Raw genomic sequence first — 19,068 nt, 5'->3', positions numbered from 1 at the left:
GGGAGAACACAATAATTTCATTTGTTACTAAAATCTTAAGCCTCAGACAAAGTAACCTTACTTTTAAAGTTTAGTTTAAATGCGAGAACTAACAGTGCAATTAAAATGAATGATTTGTCTTATTGTTGTTTTTCCCAACTCTTACCCAAAAAAAACGAATCTTAAACACATTTAATCTTCAATGTGTTTTCTTGAATTATATTCTATGTCCTTTTAGCTTACATGAGGTGAGGTGGGCTGATTTGAAGCGAACGCTTTTTTATTCGCATTGACATAACTTTACGTCTAGAAAACATGAAAACGCACGAGAAATGCCTAAAATTAAAGATAATTTTGGATACTTTTCCAATGTTTACACAATTTTTATCTTGTAATATGAGTGTGTGTGTGTGTGTGTGTGTGTGTGTGTGTGAGTGGGTTGGTGTTTGTGTGTGTGTGTCTGCCATTTGACATGACTTGACAGATATTGATGCATTTAAAAACGGCGCAAATATTTTTTGTCCAGTGCATATGACTTTTTTGTAGGTATTTATAGAAGAAATTAAATAACCCAATATGACTTTTAATAGATAGAGCAGATACTATACAATTAAGGTCTGTTTAACAGTACGTTTTACTTAACTATAAGACTGTTTGATTTTACTATTCTTTTTCTATTTTTATTATGTTTTATTTGAGTTAAAAATCAGAACAAAAATAAATATTCATTGAAAAGCACACCTTATTCAATGCATCCGTTAAGAACAAAATCACTAATAAACAGACAAACATACAAACATCCTGTTACTTTGTAGATTAGATAGCAGAAATATTTGTGCAATTTTGCATCCCGGATTTTCCAATCTAAGCATGATTGAGTGCTTTTTTGATAAGCATCGTTTTTTTTACCAAGGATGTGCATTTTAGTTCTTATCCGAAAGAGAAGATTTTTATATAATAATTTTTATTTACGTATCCGTGGTAAACTGTCTATTAAAGATATGTATCATTTCAGATCTGTGTGCAGTGAAGTGGGAGACACAAGTTACCATTCAGATTCCTACGGGTCACAATCCACCCTCGACTCTAGGGACTCGCCCTACAGAGATGATCTGGGCAGAGAGACAGTCCAGGGCCCACTGCAACCATCTTCCCGTGACCTGCAGCTGGTCCAGGGCCCACGTGATCGGCCAAACAGCCTTAGGATTCCCGGGCAATCTGAGTTCAACCGCAATAATTCATTCTGCAGTCTTCCTAGAGAAAAGGTTAGAATCTTTGTACGTAGCAGTGCAGCTACTCTACCACTAGGAAAATTCTGTACGTCCATAAAATTACCCTATTCACTCATCGATCCCTCTTTAAATAGGGTATCCAAATATTCATCTATCTTTCCCCTTTTTTAAACTCCTTCTTTTATTTAGTGCACCTAAACAGTCAACAAACTTTTTGATCCCTCTCCTTCTTTTAGTTGGGCTATCTAAACATTTATGATTAAAGGAACCTAGTAATAGTGTCTAACTTTTTATCATTGTGACGTAACAAAAATCGAAGGATGAGAGGGGAGGTGGGAAACCCCTAAAAAAGAGATGGATTTTTGTTACGTAACAATGATAAAAAGTTAGACACTATTACTAGGTTCTGATTAAAGCTAACTTAATTTTAATCGTTCTAGTATTATGGTGGTTCTAGTTTTGACATGTAAGACACAAAATACAGTGCAAACTTGTGAAGATATAGAAAAAAATAAAGCAAAAAGTTTCTTTTGTAAATTTTTTTTAATATTGCTTTTATCCATGAACCATACATAAAATTATTGGTTAAGTCTGAATTTGTAGTGTCCCGTAAGGGCCCTGCTGGGTTAAAGCAACCACATGGGCTAATAACAAGGCTTCTAGGTTGGATTGTGCCAGAAAAGAATTCTTGTGTTATCTTTTTAACAGTATTTAGTTTTTTTATACTTACTGTCCTAGTCTTAGTTCTATTTGATTTTAAGTATATCTTTCCATGTCATTGGTAAAGATGATAAATTTTCAACTAAAATGTTGAAAATTGAAAACTTTTGTTGAAATTGCAACGGATATGAACTAAAACTCTTATCAAAGAGTTAATGGCATTCTATTATTTCTTAGATAAAATAAGATATGTGGTTGTACTTGATGTTTTACTTCAATAACAAAGAAGGGGTTCTCTCTAAGAAGCACAGCCGTATTGAAGTTTAATTTAAAATTAACATAAAATTCAGTTACAATATAGACATTAAGAATCTCAAAGGATACAATAATTATGATAAACAAAATTCACCCTTCTGAGTCAAATTTATTGGTTAAAACATTTGGACCAATCAAACAAAATTTCATAAAAGTACCCAAAATTTTTATAAATTTTAATGATATAGCGTGTTTGTATACATACAGTTTCTCCTGATCTAACTATAAATATCACACACCCTAAAAATGCAAGAATAGTAACTTTTCAATGTCTTTAATTTACCCATTCCTGTAACTCTGACATTGTGATGCAGAAGAAATGCAGGGAGGAAGGGGACATTGGGCTGTTTATTACACTTGTCCCCAAAGATTTATAATAACGTTTTCTTATTCGTTGACCTAACAACTTTGGGGACTTTTATTGAATTTTGATTGGTTGGTGCATTTAGTTTAGCTTTCATTCGTTTTAACTACTAATTGTAATCTACAGAAGGTTTAATTTTGTGCATCATTATTGGGAATGTACATCAATCTATCGGCCATTGTCTTATCCCTTTAGATCCCTGGGAGAAATGATAAATTGATTTTGTAAAGTATTGACAATATATAAATATATATTGTTATGACGTCGACGTGTGTGGGGTTCATCCTTTCTTACACACATACCTTTTTATCTTAAATTGAGATTTAAAACAATGACAAAAATTTCCGTTTAAATCTTAAAAACTAAGTTTTTCTAAAAATAGGGTCGGTCCGTCCGTACCGGTTAGCTCTTTTCGTAAATTTAGAATTGTACTCTCGATTCTAAACTTTGCATGATGATTCATTTAAATCATGATTTAGAAAGCTTAGCAACTCTGTTATCGTTACCAGAAAGTCCATACGTCCATTTAAACCATGCTGATTTATTTTACTTTTTAAACAACATTTTGTAAGATATATTTATACTATTTATCTGTTGTTTAAAAAATGCTTCCTAGGACAACATGTTTCAAACATACAGACGTACCGAATCATAGAGTATATTCAGTAGTCATAAAAATGAATGACAATAATAGCTCTTAAAACATGGTATATTTTTATGTTGTGGTATTTTTATTTTTCCCACATGAATTGTTAAAAAAAAATTAACACACAATGAAAACAATTTTAAATCATTTAAAAATCTTCTTTTTAGCATCTTTATATCAGAAAAGAATTAAAAGAGAGGCAATTCATAATTTTAAAAAAGAAAATGTTGTAATTATATAGAGTAAAAGAATGTTGTTGTTTAAAGTTAAAATTCATCTAATTTGATGCACTGCAGCAGCATATGTAAAAGATACCAAGGCCTGGTCTCCAAGCAATAAGGAAAAATATTACATTTCACATCATTTTTAAAAGCATCACTATTGTTTAATTAGAACATGATGGAACTATTCTGCAGCTGCTAATTTATAAAAAAAAATAGTCAACCTCTAAAATGGCAGGGGGGGGGGACATTGGACTGTTTATTACACTAGTACCCGAAGTTGTACAATAACGTTGTCTTATTTGTTGGCTTGACAACTTTGGGGACTTTTCTTTTATTTTGGTTAGTTGGTTCATTAACTTAAGTGCCCAAACGTTCTAACCCCTTATTGATGAACGTTCGGACATACGAATGACAAAATGCGGAATCCGTGGTGTCATGTCCAAATGTTTCAACAATTAATTATGATCTACAAAAGGGGTAATTATGTGCATCATTATTGGGGATTTACTTCAATTTATAGGCTAGTGTCTTATTTCTTTAGATCTTATGATCTTACTGGACATATACACATTACACACATATAGAACTTGCGTCTGCTATCCTAGGCTAGGGGTATTATAAATTTATAAGAAACAAGGTAGAAAACCTGCCAAGGATCTCTGTAAAGCTTCCCTGAAATGATCAATCGATTTATTCAATAACCAGACAAAAAATCTAATTCTTTTTATATAAAACATATATATGTTATGTAACCAAATACCTAAAGTTTTTTTTACTGGAAATTGTGCAATGAAAATACTTTTGAAAGTTGTTTATATAACCAAATAAAATATAAAAGTTTTTAGCTTGGGTTTAATTTAAATCTTCTCTATACCTTCAATTTTAAAAGATTCGAAAAGTTTTCTATCCTATTAAAGTTTGCTAGCTGGTTACGAATACTATTTATAAAATTCATACTGAAAGTATGCAGGGTTTGAAGCCGATTAATATCCGCTAGATTAAAAATCATGTATAGCATCGTATTACAGACAATTTTCAACGAATAATAGAATAAAAATCAAAAGATTAATACAAATTAATTGGTTTTAATCTTTTAATTTTAATATTTGCAGAGAGCTGTCTATAAAACTATGCGATAAATAACTATTTATGGGATCAATTTAATTAATTAAAATGCGAACAAATCGAATATCAACAATCACGGCTGGCATAAACTTGGTTTTGAGTTGTACACAATTTATTAATTTAACTTTTTTTTGCCCTATCCCCGTCCTAAATTGTATCTTTATAATTTTTTACTATTCTAGTGTAGGTTTTATACCAAAATTTTGTCGAAGAAAATAAAAGAATTTTTACAGGGTAAAGTTACATAAATGTACAAATAAATTCTTTTAAAACACAGCTAACATTTCAAAGGATTAAGCTTCTTTGATATATAGGTTATCTTTTAACTCAAATCAATTGTTTGCATCATCAAATTATACTTCCAAAATTCTCAAACAAGCCAACATTTTATACCATATAGTTTTCATTTCATGTTTCATCAAAAAAATGTACACATTTTTTCACTTTTTTGGTTAATTCAAAAGAACACCAATTCTTCCTCCATCCTAAAACCTAAACAAAGCAGGATATCATAAAGATTAAAATTTTTCCCATCTCAGGAATAACTCCACCCATTTTTTAAACAGATTTCAAAATCACAATCTCCACCCATAAACAACCAAGGACAAAGATAAATCCACAACCTTTTCATAACCCCCCCTCTCCTCCCACTTTTTTGTCTCCTCCCAGTTTTTCCTGTCTCCGCCTTCAACCAAACTCACCATCCAAAACTCTGCCTATTTCCTAACCATCAAAAAAATTCCTTTAATAAAAAATATGCCCCGCCCCATAACTCAAACAAGGCCAAGAATCATTCCCTACTCCTCCTTTTTTAAAAAACCAATGTTTTAATCTTTTATTTCAAACTTTTTCAGTAGTCATCTGTATTCTATGGTGATACCTAAGATTCAAAATAATTTGTGACATTGTTCTATATAAATGTATGTTTAATATCTTTGATCATATTTGCTGTTATCTAATGTCTCATGCCTATATTTTTTTAGACAAAATGAATTGAAAATGATTGCTAAAATCGAAATATATCTTCATGTCTTAGAATAGTGTAATTTTTTTAAAAATAGGTTGACAAACATACTAACTTTAAAATACAAATAAATTCTTCTTTCTACACACATTTATATTCGAGTGTCAAGGATCCAGTGATATGACAATTGGCATGAAATGAATCAATTATTTACATGTTCTTTGTAGAAAGCAAAAATTTGGGGAGAGTATTATATCACTTATCTTTCCTAAATAAATATTCACAGAAAGAAAGAGAGAAAATAACCTTTTATCCTCTCCGCCGTCCCCCAACTTCCCAAATATTTACAAGCTAATAAAGGTGACTTAATTATGGGAAACACAAATTTATTTTCCATTGGCATATCCCTGTATCAGTGACGTCACATATCTTTCTAAATCTATAGTTTAAAAGTTAAATTAATTTATAGTACATTCATTATTTTCATGCATTAAAAAATCTGTCCGCCCTTTTTTAAAAGGCTTGATAATACTTTTGATTTAGTTTCATAAGAAAATTTAAGTTATCTAGAATAAAAATTTATTAAGGTAAACCAATCAATCAAAATGTTTAACTTTGTACGACGTATTTTAATATATGATATGTATCTTAAAAGTATATAGGAAATAACTCTTTTAAAATTCTTACAAATTCCAATCCACTTTCCATTATCAATAGTACATGACAATGATTTTTATAATTTATTTTTTATTTAAATGCCTATTCTTGAATTATATAATAACAAATGTTTAAAGAATGTCATATAGAATATTTATGTTTTGTTTTTATAAAGACATCAACAAGACAAGTTATATTTTATCCATAAGATATCTTCAATAGATTTAACCAGGGATAAGGGATGGGAAACGTAGGAAAATATTATTTCAGGCCTATTTCAAGCCTAGGCCTATTTCTAGCCTAATAAACCAGTCTTGGGATAGCGCAGTGGTTCGTATAAAATGCTAATGAAAAAGCTGTGTGTGTGTGTGTAGATAAAGTATAGAATCAAATTCAGGTAGCTAGTTTAAAGTAAAAAACATAACTTTTTATAAACCTATATATTAATGGCTTTTGTTAAAATGAAGTTTTTTCTCTCCCAAAATTTTTTATCTTTTACTTTGGTAATTTGAACTGTCAGAAAGCTATCGTTGGGTTTCCCTCAGACAGATTTTAGTTTGTATTATTTGCATTTTTATTAATGAGTAAAAATTTTATTTGAAAATTTCATTGCTAATTAAAATTCAAAATAAATAAATAAATATGCACTTGGGTAACATTCTATCAAGTTCTTTGGATACTATACTGGATATAATGTAATGATATATCTGTACTGTGTTGTATTGTACAAAAATTAGGGTGAAGGTGTTGTATCAACTCCGTACAAAATTTTTAAAATTCAAAATACAACATCTAATTTATAAACTACCAAATGAAAATTCGTAGCTACCTTCTTTCCAAAAAAATAATCCCGTTATTTTTGTTTTTTCTATGTGGCCCTTTTTTAATGTTTAACTCTAAGCAGATTTAATATTTAAACTAATGTGATCTAACACCATTTATATTTATTTTTTCGTAGCAGACGAAATCATTATTTTTTCTAGAATTGTCTGCTTGTAAAATTTCCGCCATCTGTGATTTGGGCTTGTTTTGTATCAACCAATCACCAATTGGCTCCGCCAATTGGTGATTGGTTGATACAAAACAAGCCCAAATCACAGAACACTATTGGTTTAGAGCGGTAGCCAATATGAGCCGTCCGCCAGTAAGGTCATTAAATTAGGCAAATGGTAAAAGTTGCATGATCCCTTTCAAAACCAGGCCGAGACCTAATTTATGGCCAGGTTTCCTATCCCTTATCCCTGGATTTAACAAAGCACTGAAATTTGGATCATAGATTTTTGGATTGCCTTGCTTGCAATAAAAAATTCCCCCCGATAACTCTCCCCCATTCTACTGGCCTACGAATGAAGGAATTAGTAGCCATGCAGCAAAACAATATATGTACAGGGATGCATAGATTTGAATTTACCAGTTATTCTGAAAACTTAGTACTTGGGTTTAAGGAATCGTAAGCCATTTAGTTATAAAATGACGTCATACAATTCAAAAGACCAATGATATGCCAGTATACATTGTAATTGACCAAAATGGTAAATTGTATACTGGCATATCATTTGTGACTTTGTCATTTGTATTGTACTTACTTTGGATAAAAGTAGTTTGAAGAACAGCTTCGCAAATTATTTTTGTCTGTTTTGAGGTTTTATCATTGCATTCATTTTATTCATTGTTTATTATTGCATTGTTTTTATCCTTTCTGCCTTCGCAATTCTCTGCAATCAAAAAGTGCATTTTAAAAGGACTATTCTAGGTTTTTCATTCTAATTTAAAAGGAGTATCCGAATTAGATTCTCAATCCAAAAAATATATATAACTTGTTTGTAAAATGTTTTTTTAAAAAAATTGAACGTTTTTGCGCATTTTTCGAATCAGCGAAGCTACTCTTATAATTGTATTCGTTTTGAAGCGATTTAGATCGAGATTTAAACCCCAAATCTCTATGTCAAGCAAAAAATAAAACACTGTGGCTTAAAATTATATTGTTTGCCCTTTTTTTACCTAGTTTTCCCTTAGTTATGATTGGACACATTCGTTCTTGTTTTACTAAGTTTTTACCAAATTAGCCACCCACTTTAGATATTAATCTAATTAATAATTTTCAGAATTCTTTGTTTTTAACTATCAATAGAAACATCAATGAATAAGCCAGGGGTAAAGGGAAATGTAATCATGCTATGAATTATTCCTACAACGACTTTGTCAGACGCACGATAAAAAGTAAGACGAGTGGAAATGCTTAGTCCATAAACGGGTACTAATGCATAGTTACCAACTGTCAATCAAAGGTTTGTTTAATTGTAATGAAACTCTATAGGGATGCAATACGTTATACATTTTATTTTAGATTACTAAATTCAAAGAATATTTCTATTCTTATTTTTTTTGTTCTTAATAAATTGCGCAATTTATTAAATCAAACAATGATGACAACATCCACAAAAGTGAAGCTCAATTTAAATCGTTCAAATAGTTTAAATCCTTCGTAATTATACAGATGCTATCCTTAATTAATATTGCGTCTAATCATTGTCATTTTAAATATCAATTTAATTTGAAAAATTTAGAATCATGAAAATAACAAATCCAAAATGTAGCTTTACACGTCCTTGATCGCGCCAATATTTCTAATCATAGCTGCACGTTATGGACAATTGGACCGACCGCAATTGTAGAAAGGTTCGGGATAAAATCCTATTTTTTTCTTTAATGATAAAAAAACTGAAATGCGTAAAAGATTTTATTTTATGATTTTATTTTTTTCATCCTATTTCTTATTAATGATAGTATAGATTTATTTTTAGCAATTTTAATAAAATCTTTTAAAATTCATATTTTTAAATGTCAATAAGACTGACAAATATGAGCATGTAGGCCTGTATGTTACCAAATGACTAGGAAACATGTGAATAACTGATTATCTAGGATAAATTCATGAAAGCAAAATTAATATACAATCTATAACTGGTGTATTATAAGTCTGTTAGTCAGCAAAGCAATTGTTGAATTATAATATCACTTGGCTTGATTATATTTATAAATGGTTTGTAAAAAATATAACCCTTGTTCATATCTTTATGTTCAAAAAGGCACATAGTTTTTACCTTTTTTCTCAAATTTAATTAAAAATTCCTATGAATCTTGTTATTTGTATGGCCCTAAGGACCACCAAAACAATGGTCTACAAAATGTTCGAATGTATGTGTCATATTTCATTTCTAAAAAGTCCTACATATTCATCAAAACTAGTCTTGTTAAAACTCATTTTTTACATTTTGAAATCAACCATAACAATAACCTTAACTTATTAGATACAACCACTTTTTTTAGGATTTGTATTTATTTTTAATTAAATGTTAAAAACAGAAGAAACCAAACTAATTTTGTTTCTAACAACTTTTTGGTACTTTAAGCAGAAAAATAATTAGTAAAATTAAATACAAAATTGAATAAAAACCAAAATCATCATCACTAAAATTTAAGTTTTAATGCAAAACAAGAACAATACTGTTAAGTGTTCATAAGCAGCGCAGCTTACACCAACATACACAAAACTACATCTTAATCTACAAATGAACAATATGAAAGAAAGCATCAATGAAAAATCCATTTTTTAAGATGCCTTTTATTTAAAATATACAGTTAAAAACTAGACGCCTATCTAACACAGAATTGAATCACCATATCTTACTTTACTTGTAATTAGGGCCGCATGGTGGACGAACGAATACAAGAACATACATATATATTGTTTAGGAATAGCTACACTTCCAGAAATTTTAACCTACAATGTCCAAATGGATTAAATTTCTTTTTAAGATTACATATGAGTGTCAAAAAATCCGCTAATTATTTTCTTTCTATTTTTAGGTTCGAAAGATTCCGCGAATCAATTTGCAGAATTTTTCAGTTCCCGCGACGCCTGCTGATAATTGGATTAAGGTAGGAGCAAGAATAGATATAGTAGATATAGATGGTCATTATGGACCCATAATCCGTCAAGCTTATTTAGCAGACAAACATTTTGATTCCCATCATTATCATCTTCAGAAAGCAATTTTTTCCTAAGAAATTTAACTTTTTATAGCTGACTTATTATGCATGTTTTTTCATTTAAAATATTTCTGGCAGCTGCGTTAGGATCTTTACTATGTGGGGTTCTTTTAACCTTTATTTACCTAAACTGAGCAACAAAAATATGTTTTTCACCCAAAATTTCGTTTAGGCTCATGTGAGATTTTTAGGAAACCGCCAAACACGCATCTTTTAATAAATATTTATCTTTACAAGCCTGCTTACAATACAAAGTAAGATATGGAGTAGCTTTAAACGAGTAATTAACCAGTAATTAAGCTGTACTGTTAAAAAAATAAAGAACGATTTTTTTATTAATCGTATCACCTAATATTATTAGGTCTATTGATTTAATAAGACAATGAAATAATCATAAACTTTATCCTATCCTAAGTTTATTTAAAAATATCTCGCTCAGCATGAAATTGATTTTGTTTTCAATTCTTAAGGAGTTTCACATAGACCTTAGCGTGGTTTTATGCTATTATGTTTTGGAATATAAGTCTTATTAAGGGTTATAGGCTATTTTCTTCCCTCTCCCCCAGACTTAAATTACTGGGCCCTAGATTCATGGGCGTAACCGTTAAAAACTATTAAAGAATTAAATATTCTTTTAAATTGTTCAAATTTTTATGAATATTACTATTTAATTTTTTTTAATAGAATTAGGTCACGGAACTTAAAAATATAAAAGTTGACCCAGAAATTTTCAATAGATAATTCAAAGTAATAATGATAATTAAACAATGTTAGCTAGAATGAAAACATCTATAAAAAAAAACTATATTTCTACTCTAAAACTTGATTATTAAAATTCTTCGCTTGTTTAATCTGCATATATTTTGATGAATATGATAATTTTATCGTTTGAAAATTTTGTGTCAAAATTCTTTAAATGCTTGTAGAGCTGCTAGACTTTCAAAATTATACCAAATCGTTGTAAGGCTATAAAGAAATTGGCAAAATTATCTAAACATACCTAAATTTGCTTTCTGAGATAACAATATCGGACAGACGGACGGACCAAATATAAATGAACCTCGCTTTAAATATTACGCCTTATTTTGTATTATTTTCACTTTTTTATGGTCGTTATTAAAAAGCTATATTTTAAGATATTGTTCTTTTCAAATTTTATTAAAACACAGGGAAAATAATTATTTTTATGCTTTGATTTTTTTTATCTTGGAAGAAAGATACCATTGACCTACTTAGTTGACTTTTTAATAATAGATTAGTATGAAGCAAGCGCTTTTTATTCATATTTTTATAAAATTCATTAGTTAAACAAAAACAAAGATGATTAAGTAGATTAGTAGCGAAGCTTTTTGAAATAATAAATACGAAATATACAGTTGAACATTGAAGGAGTTTAAGAAAGTTCAATTACCTTGGCTAACAAAATACGATCCTATCAAACAAGGAAGGCCAAATCAATAAATGCGACATACAAAATACAACTAAGTATTAGTAAGACTTGCAGTTCTCCATTTCAAGGCTGCGGAATACACTTTTGGCGGCTGGTTAACTTATTGTTACCTTCAGCTGGTAGTTAATATGGCTAAATCTTAAAAATTCTGCACCAATATTGACCGCCGTGGTCTCTTAAAATAATAAAAATATCATTAGACACTTGATACATTTAATCATATAATTATTATTTGAAAACTTCAGGATTATCTGGATGACGGGGATGGATCAAATTATTCTTCCTACACAGAATACAGTCCACAATCTCTATCATCTGCAAGGTTTGTACTCTTTGTACTTTTTGTCAGTTGAGTGTCCAAACGTTTCAACCACTAATTGTAATCTAGAGAAGAAGTCATTTTGTGTATCATTATTGAGGATGTACATCTATTAATCGGTAATTGTCTTATCCCTTAAGATCACTAAGATCACGGTCTGAATAACAATTATGCTAGTATATTTATCGTCCAGAAGACAACCAACATTTGGCGTGCAGAGGGTTCTGCCAGGAGGTGTTAACCATGGGGGTGTTGGGTGTTTCAAAAGAAGGGAAAGAAAGGCGTTATATGATTTCAATTTCAAGCATTGTGTTGACAACTCCCTCCCGTACGCCCATGTAACCAACTTTTAAATTATTTAACAATTTGTGCATCTAAAGCATCTTAATTTTTAGAAAAATGATCTTTACATAGGTCTATAAAATCTTTTAAACGGCATTAGCAATGCTCCACATTAGTTTGGACGGTATGTAGACTTTTTAGTTGTATATTTTATGTTTGTTTTGTTTAGGTCTAAAAGTCGGTTGAGCCTAAACCTTGGAGATTCTAGATCTTCCTCACCAAGCAATAAAACATCAAGATCTATTTCAAGGGATGACCGACATTTTAATTCTACATTTGGTAATAATTGATACAAACAAATGTAACTTTCTTTGTACCTTCTTCCGAAAATGTACTTTTTAAAGAAATAATATAACGGTTTGACAATGTATAAAAAGGAAGTTGTATTATATTTTTAATTAAATGTTGCATAAACTGTACAAATCATGAAAAGACATGTTGGTCACCAATTCTAGGATTCTAAGATCTTCTTTCTCTCGTCTGTGGGGTGGAGGAGGAAATGGGAACAGTGGTAAGAATGGAGGTGGCTCCAAAGACAAGGCCAGGACCCCTGAACCGGTTCTAGAGGCAAGAGAGCTGCTGAGTACGCCAGGTATGAACATTAACAAAATCAATTCCGTGTTGTACAACTGTGGCTGAATTTACTCATTGTATGCCAGGGGGTTAAGAACCAAAAGTACTACAAGTACATGGGAAGCTTCCTTAAAAAGCAAAACTCAATTCATCCAAAAATCTAATTAACCCAAGGTGTTTTTAGAGTGCTTTTGCTCAAACAATAATTGATATAATTCTATGAGAAAGCGCAGAATATAATTCTGATTAACTGTTTAAAGCTTCTTTGAAGGACACAATCCTATCTGTCCATTAAAATTGTTTTACAGTTAATTGATTTAAATAAACAAGCTGAATGTAAATAATCTTAAAATGATTCTAAGACCTATATGAAGTTTTTCTACAATTTCCATGTAATTATTTTCCTTTTTTTAGATATATCTTATATCAAACAAAAATCTTACTTATGCGCATTAAAAGAAATTAAAATTTCGGAAAAAATGTCTTAGCCATTTACTCAACATTACTAATGATTAAGTTTGATAACAATTGTGTTACCTGCAGGGGCTGGAAGCACAAAATCGTCTCCACGCCCTGAGTATGGTAAATCCTGGGCAGGATCCAGCTTCACTCTGGAGAGAAGGGAATCTCCATTTCCAGAAGATAATATAGGTAAATATTATAGACATATTTATAAGTAGACTTTTTTGAAATTTTGTATACTTTTCCCTTTTCTTTATATAATAAATATTTATATAATTCAATGAAAACCACTACATCTTTTTTGTTATGATTTTGTAAAAAAAAATCTGCTTGATCATCGTGATTAAAATTAGCAATTAACAAAACCTCAGACATACACTTTTATCATAAAATACTAAAATAACAAATTTAAGTTTTTAATCACTTTTAACTGCACTGTAATGGTTGTATTTTTAGCTTTGATATAATTTGTTTTTTATTATCCTATTGTATAAAGTAGTAAGCTTTTTTTGTATCCTTTAAAGCAAAGCTTCTTATATTTCAAAAAAGGTTTTTTATCTATTTGGGGGAGGCACCCCTCCCCAATTTTTTCTCTTCTCCTCTTTTAAACTTAAAATGAAAATGGGGGGGGGGGGCGACGACTTCCCCCAACCTTAGGTGTCCGTAGAGGCCTCTAGGGGCGTAGCCCTAGGATGTAATACGTATGAAAGGGCTTGACTAATGAAATTATTTTAAAATGGCTGACTGAAAAATACACCAACATGATTTCTTTATAGAGTAGCTTTACCACTAAAAATCTGTAAAATAATAAAAATGAAATGAGTAATTAAACTAACCGCAGACATGCACTGTAATTACATTTCACCAAGTTTTAACTACCATTCTAAATTGCAGTAAAATGTTATTGTTATCATTACAAAAATAAGTTGCAATTTTTTGCGGTTAAAAAGTATACTTTTGTTTGGTTGGCATGATTCAGCTAAAATCAAAGCAACATAAAACATAAAAAAAACTTGTAAAATATTATAAAATAGTTGTGGTTTCGTTTGTTTTACCAAACATTGTCTATATAAAGACATTAAGACCAGATATTTTAACTTAAATTAAATTTTATTTTTTAGTTTAAATTTTTTTATAAATTTTCTAAGTTTTTATGAAATATGTTAAAAAATAATTGGATCTACTGCAGTTCACGGTAAAATATTGCTGGTAAGGATTATTTCCAAATATCTATGAATTTTAAAGGCTGCTATCTGCCAAACGGCTGAACGTACAGATCATGCCCGCACACTGTTTTAAGCGGCATAAGAAGGCCTACAAATAATCTGGAATAGCCATAAATCAATAATGCATAATTATCTCGCAGTGCAGAGAAATGCGCGAAAAAGACCTATTTTACGCGTTCATTCTTCAGTGAAGCTTTCACTGTGCATCATTGGATCTTGGTTATTCCAGATTATTTGTAGGCCTTCTTATGCCGCTTAAAATGGTGTGCGGGTATGATCTGTACGTTCAGCCGTTTGGCAGCTAGCAGCCTTTAAAATTCATAGATTTTTGGAAATATTCCTTACCAGCAATATTTTCTTTTTTTTCTTTTCTTCTACTAGAAAAAAAGTCCCCAAACATATTCCTTACTCCCTGGTCAAATTTAAACTGTTGTTATTGTTAAATTTAAACTTTTTGCAGCAGAGATTTTATTTAAAAGACACAACAACCAATAAACTGTCGATAAAATTCAAACCAAACAAAAAATGTAAATAGTTTACAATTCCACACTAATGTAAAGAAAATGTACAGTTTTTATTATTATTTAATAAAGAATCAAGAGTCTAGTTTTTTTGTGAAGTATAATTAACAAGTTTTAAGCCTTTTAACAAGGAATTTGGATTATATTTATTTTTCACAATGTTGAATGTTTTACAGATTTATTTGTCTGAAAGTAAAAAGATAACTTTACATTAACAAAAATTGTATTTAAAACCTAAACAATTACCTATACTAAAAGCCCATAAAATCTTCCTTAATTTAAGCCTTCTTCCTGGATGCCAATCAATTCATTTTGTTTTTATTTCTTTATTTTACTTATTACTAGTAGCTATGCCCTAGCGTCTAGAGTGAGTAGTGGTTGTCTATAATAGCCTAAAACAACCCCAACACAATTTTAAAGCTTCCCTGAAAATTACTACATATTCGGACCAGCAATTACCGAGATCTTTAGCTTCAAACAAAAATCTTAGTACTTTATTTAGGACTAGAGGCTGCGCTCTATATTCGAAGGAATAACCGATAAAGAAGGGCAGAAAAACAGCTTAAAACCATACCCAGACCTATCTATAAAAATAAAATAGCCTAAAACCATCTCAGGGCCTATACTAGGCTTTCCTCTAAAGTAGAACTGTATCGGTTCAGTGGTTAGCGAGATCCTTCGCTACAAACAAAAAAGCTTAGTACTTTATATTATAGGATTATTCATGTTATAGGTTTTGTAAGATCTGAATCTCCAGTGACGCCAATAACAGAAGAAATTGTTCAACAGAGTATTGCAAAAGGTAAGGGCTTATACAATTATTATTATAACAGATCTATAGTATGGATGTATATACAGACAACTACCTCCCTTCATTTTTCAAAGACCTGTTTCGTCTGCTTCTAAATTATTTTCTGCTACTTAGCTGTGTTAATATAAGCGATACCATTGGTTGATTTTCAATGACCCAATAGGAAGGTTGCACAAGACGATTGCGCTGGGGAGATACAGTTATTTAATCCTTTCTCCCTCTAGTGTTTTACTCTAATATTATTATAGAAATTGAAAACAATTGTCCATGGACATGTATATAAAAAAAAGTGTGAGTTTCTTGGATGTAAATTCTTAGAAGTAGATAAAAAATCTTTTTAAAAAACAATAAAATCGAAAAAATTACTCAATTTAAGTATGTAGAATATAGATAGTACTCCTTATTTTTGTAAAAATAAATAATTGCGTAAGGAATATTGTTTTCCGATTTATTAGATATTTGATATTTGCAATAATTACAATATATTGCATATTATTTTTTAGAAGCGCAGCTACTCTATACCTAGGATCTACCCTTCGTCTGTATGTCACTACGTATTCAAATCAGAGATCTTAAGGGATAAGACAATGACCGATAAGTTGATGCACATCATCAATGATGACACACAAAATTACCTCTTATATAGATTAAAATTAGTAGTTGAAACGTTTAAACACTCAACCAAAGTTGTCAGTTAACGAATAAGAAAATATCATTATGAAACTTTGGGAACTAGTGTAATAAACAGTAAGAGATATAAGTTTTCCGGAATTGTAATGTAGGGAGTAGATTTGAAATCTGCATCAAATTTTAAGGATTTTTTATAAAATTCGTTTTTTGTATAATTCTTTATCTAAAAGCGGAAATACAAATTAAGTTAATTAATTTTGGCATCTGTGATTGGTGGATTTAAAAAATCTGCGCTCTGATTGGATGTCGTACATCATTCAACCAATTAGAGCGCAGGTAGTTTAAAATCCACCTATCCTATTGGTCAAAATTAAATAACTTAAAATGTATTTTCGCTTTTAGATAAAGAATTTTACAAAAAACGAATTTTATAAAAAATCCTTAAAATTTGATGCAGATTTCAAATCTACTCCCTACATTAAAATTCCGGAAAACTTATATCTCTTAATAAACAGCCCAATGTCCCCTCTCTCTCTGCTCCATCCCCCTTCCTGTTGATTTATCCTACTAAAAACAATCATTATTAGTTTTTTTCTGTTTGTTATTGCTCCACTCTATTGAACTTATTGTTCTTGATATTAAACATATTATCTTACCAAATTTGCGCATCAAGAATATAAAAAATATATATTTGAGATATTAGATATATTATACTATCAAAAAATATTTAAGTATTCAAAACTTCTATTGCAATTTTATGATTTTAATTTAATCACAATTCATCTGTAAGGTGGTCTAATCATTTCTTGATGCCAACTTGTGATTTTTCTTAATTTTGTGATTCCGTTATAGAAAATTTTACAATTTCAATAAAAGAACTGTTTAATCTATGGATAAAATCTTTGTCTTTTCAATATTTGTTTCATATGCATGAAAATATATATAGTTACAGTGTGCTATAGATAAAGGTTAAAGTTTTAACAAAAAAAGTAAATCTGCTAAATTAAAAAGAAAATATATAAATAAAGGACAAGGTTACCTAAAACGTCGGTTAATGGGGTTTGAAATAGGGTTGGACCGGATAATTTTTTGGCTGGATACCGGATATCCAGCCGGATATCTGGCCAACGTTCGTTATCCGACCAACGGCATTAAAAATAAGCCGGTTATTTTTAATATCCGGTATCTGGCCTTATATTGCGATTGGCCGGATATCCGGCCCACACCTAGTTTAGATTAACCTGGTCATAAAAGGGAATAATAAATAAGATAATAAGATATTTTAGGGGAAAAAAAGGCAAATCTATTTCTTGACAAAGAAGGAATAATTCATTTTAGAAAGAATATTGATCAGAGAAAGAGGGGACAATGGGCTGTTTGTTACACTCTTCCCCAAAGTCTTATAATATTGTTTTCTTTTTGGTTCGCTGAACAACTTTGGGGACTTTTAGTCAATTTTGATTGGTTGGTTTATTACGTTGAGTGTTCAAACGTTCAAACAGAAGGGATAATTTTGTGTATAATCATCGTGGATGTACATTAATTTATCGGTCATTTTCCTATCTATCCCTTTAGATTCCTGATATAGATACTCTTATTATTTTGTACTTTGACCTAAAAGTAACGTTTGATCAACACAGAAATCTAATTCTTATTTAATTCTATTCACGTCAATTCACACTTAACAAAAAACTTATCTAGATTAATAGATAAATGTTTATTTGCAGTATAAGATTAAACAAGGACAATTATGCCCAATAAGTAACTCAATAATAAGAAGAATCCTTATATAATAGTAACAGTACTTTTCTGTCTGTACCACAGGATCTCGGTAATCGCTAAGAAAATTTGGTTATCCTTTGCAGTGTAGCTTTTCATGATATCATGGTTCTGGGAAGATTTATAACTATCTTGTGGGAGGTTAACACCACCATCCCAACAGAAACTGCTCTAAGAAAAAATACATCAATATCTTTTTAGTTAATTGCTGTTTTAAAATTGATTAACACTGATGAATTTCTAAATATTTTCAGGTGTTGTAAATAAATCATTGAATTACATTTAATCATTGATAAAGAGATAGTCCATACAGACAATTTGATTATTGAGTAGCTAAACTTCTTAAAAATATAACTTTTGCTATGCTAGAACATAAATTACGTCTTATATAGATACTTTTTCATTTTTAAAGAAAGATTTTAATGTTGTATAATATTTATTTCTTAAAATTTTAAATGTGCGCGTATAGTCAGGGATCTAAAGGGATAAGACAATAGCCAGTAAATTGATGTATATCCCCTATGACGATACACGAATTACCCCTTCTGTATTTTAAAATTATTAGTTGAAACGTTTGAACACTCAACTTAACAAACTAACTAATCAAAATTCACTAAGGTCACCAAAGTTGTCAAGCCAACGAATAATAAAACTTTATTATAAAACTTTGGGGACTAGTGTAATAAACAGCCCATTTTCTCTCTCTCTCTCTGGCGTATATTGCTTTTTTACTGGA

General features: G+C 30.2%; 2 protein-coding genes across 3 annotated transcripts in view; both read left to right on the top strand.

The window, feature by feature from the left end:
• LOC145314183 (glycine receptor subunit alpha-4-like) overlaps positions 1–19,068 on the top strand; it is a 252,330-nt gene that overhangs the window by 174,380 nt on the left and 58,882 nt on the right. The window lies entirely within an intron of this gene.
• The window catches only part of LOC145314877 (uncharacterized), a 47,585-nt gene that overhangs the window by 11,200 nt on the left and 17,317 nt on the right, over positions 1–19,068 (top strand). The window contains exons 2-8 of the mRNA XM_080154956.1: positions 995–1,244; positions 10,037–10,108; positions 11,915–11,991; positions 12,500–12,581; positions 12,787–12,922; positions 13,447–13,554; positions 15,846–15,914. Of these exons, the coding sequence (XP_080011082.1) occupies positions 995–1,244; positions 10,037–10,108; positions 11,915–11,991; positions 12,500–12,581; positions 12,787–12,922; positions 13,447–13,554; positions 15,846–15,914 (794 nt within the window). The remainder of the gene's footprint in view (positions 1–994; positions 1,245–10,036; positions 10,109–11,914; positions 11,992–12,499; positions 12,582–12,786; positions 12,923–13,446; positions 13,555–15,845; positions 15,915–19,068) is intronic.

The sequence above is a fragment of the Acartia tonsa genome, chromosome 3 (genome assembly GCF_053477335.1).
Source record: "Acartia tonsa isolate MP-2025a chromosome 3, ASM5347733v1, whole genome shotgun sequence".
In the NCBI taxonomy this organism is placed as follows: domain Eukaryota; kingdom Metazoa; phylum Arthropoda; class Copepoda; order Calanoida; family Acartiidae; genus Acartia; species Acartia tonsa.
This window is presented reverse-complemented; position numbering and strand designations above follow the sequence as displayed.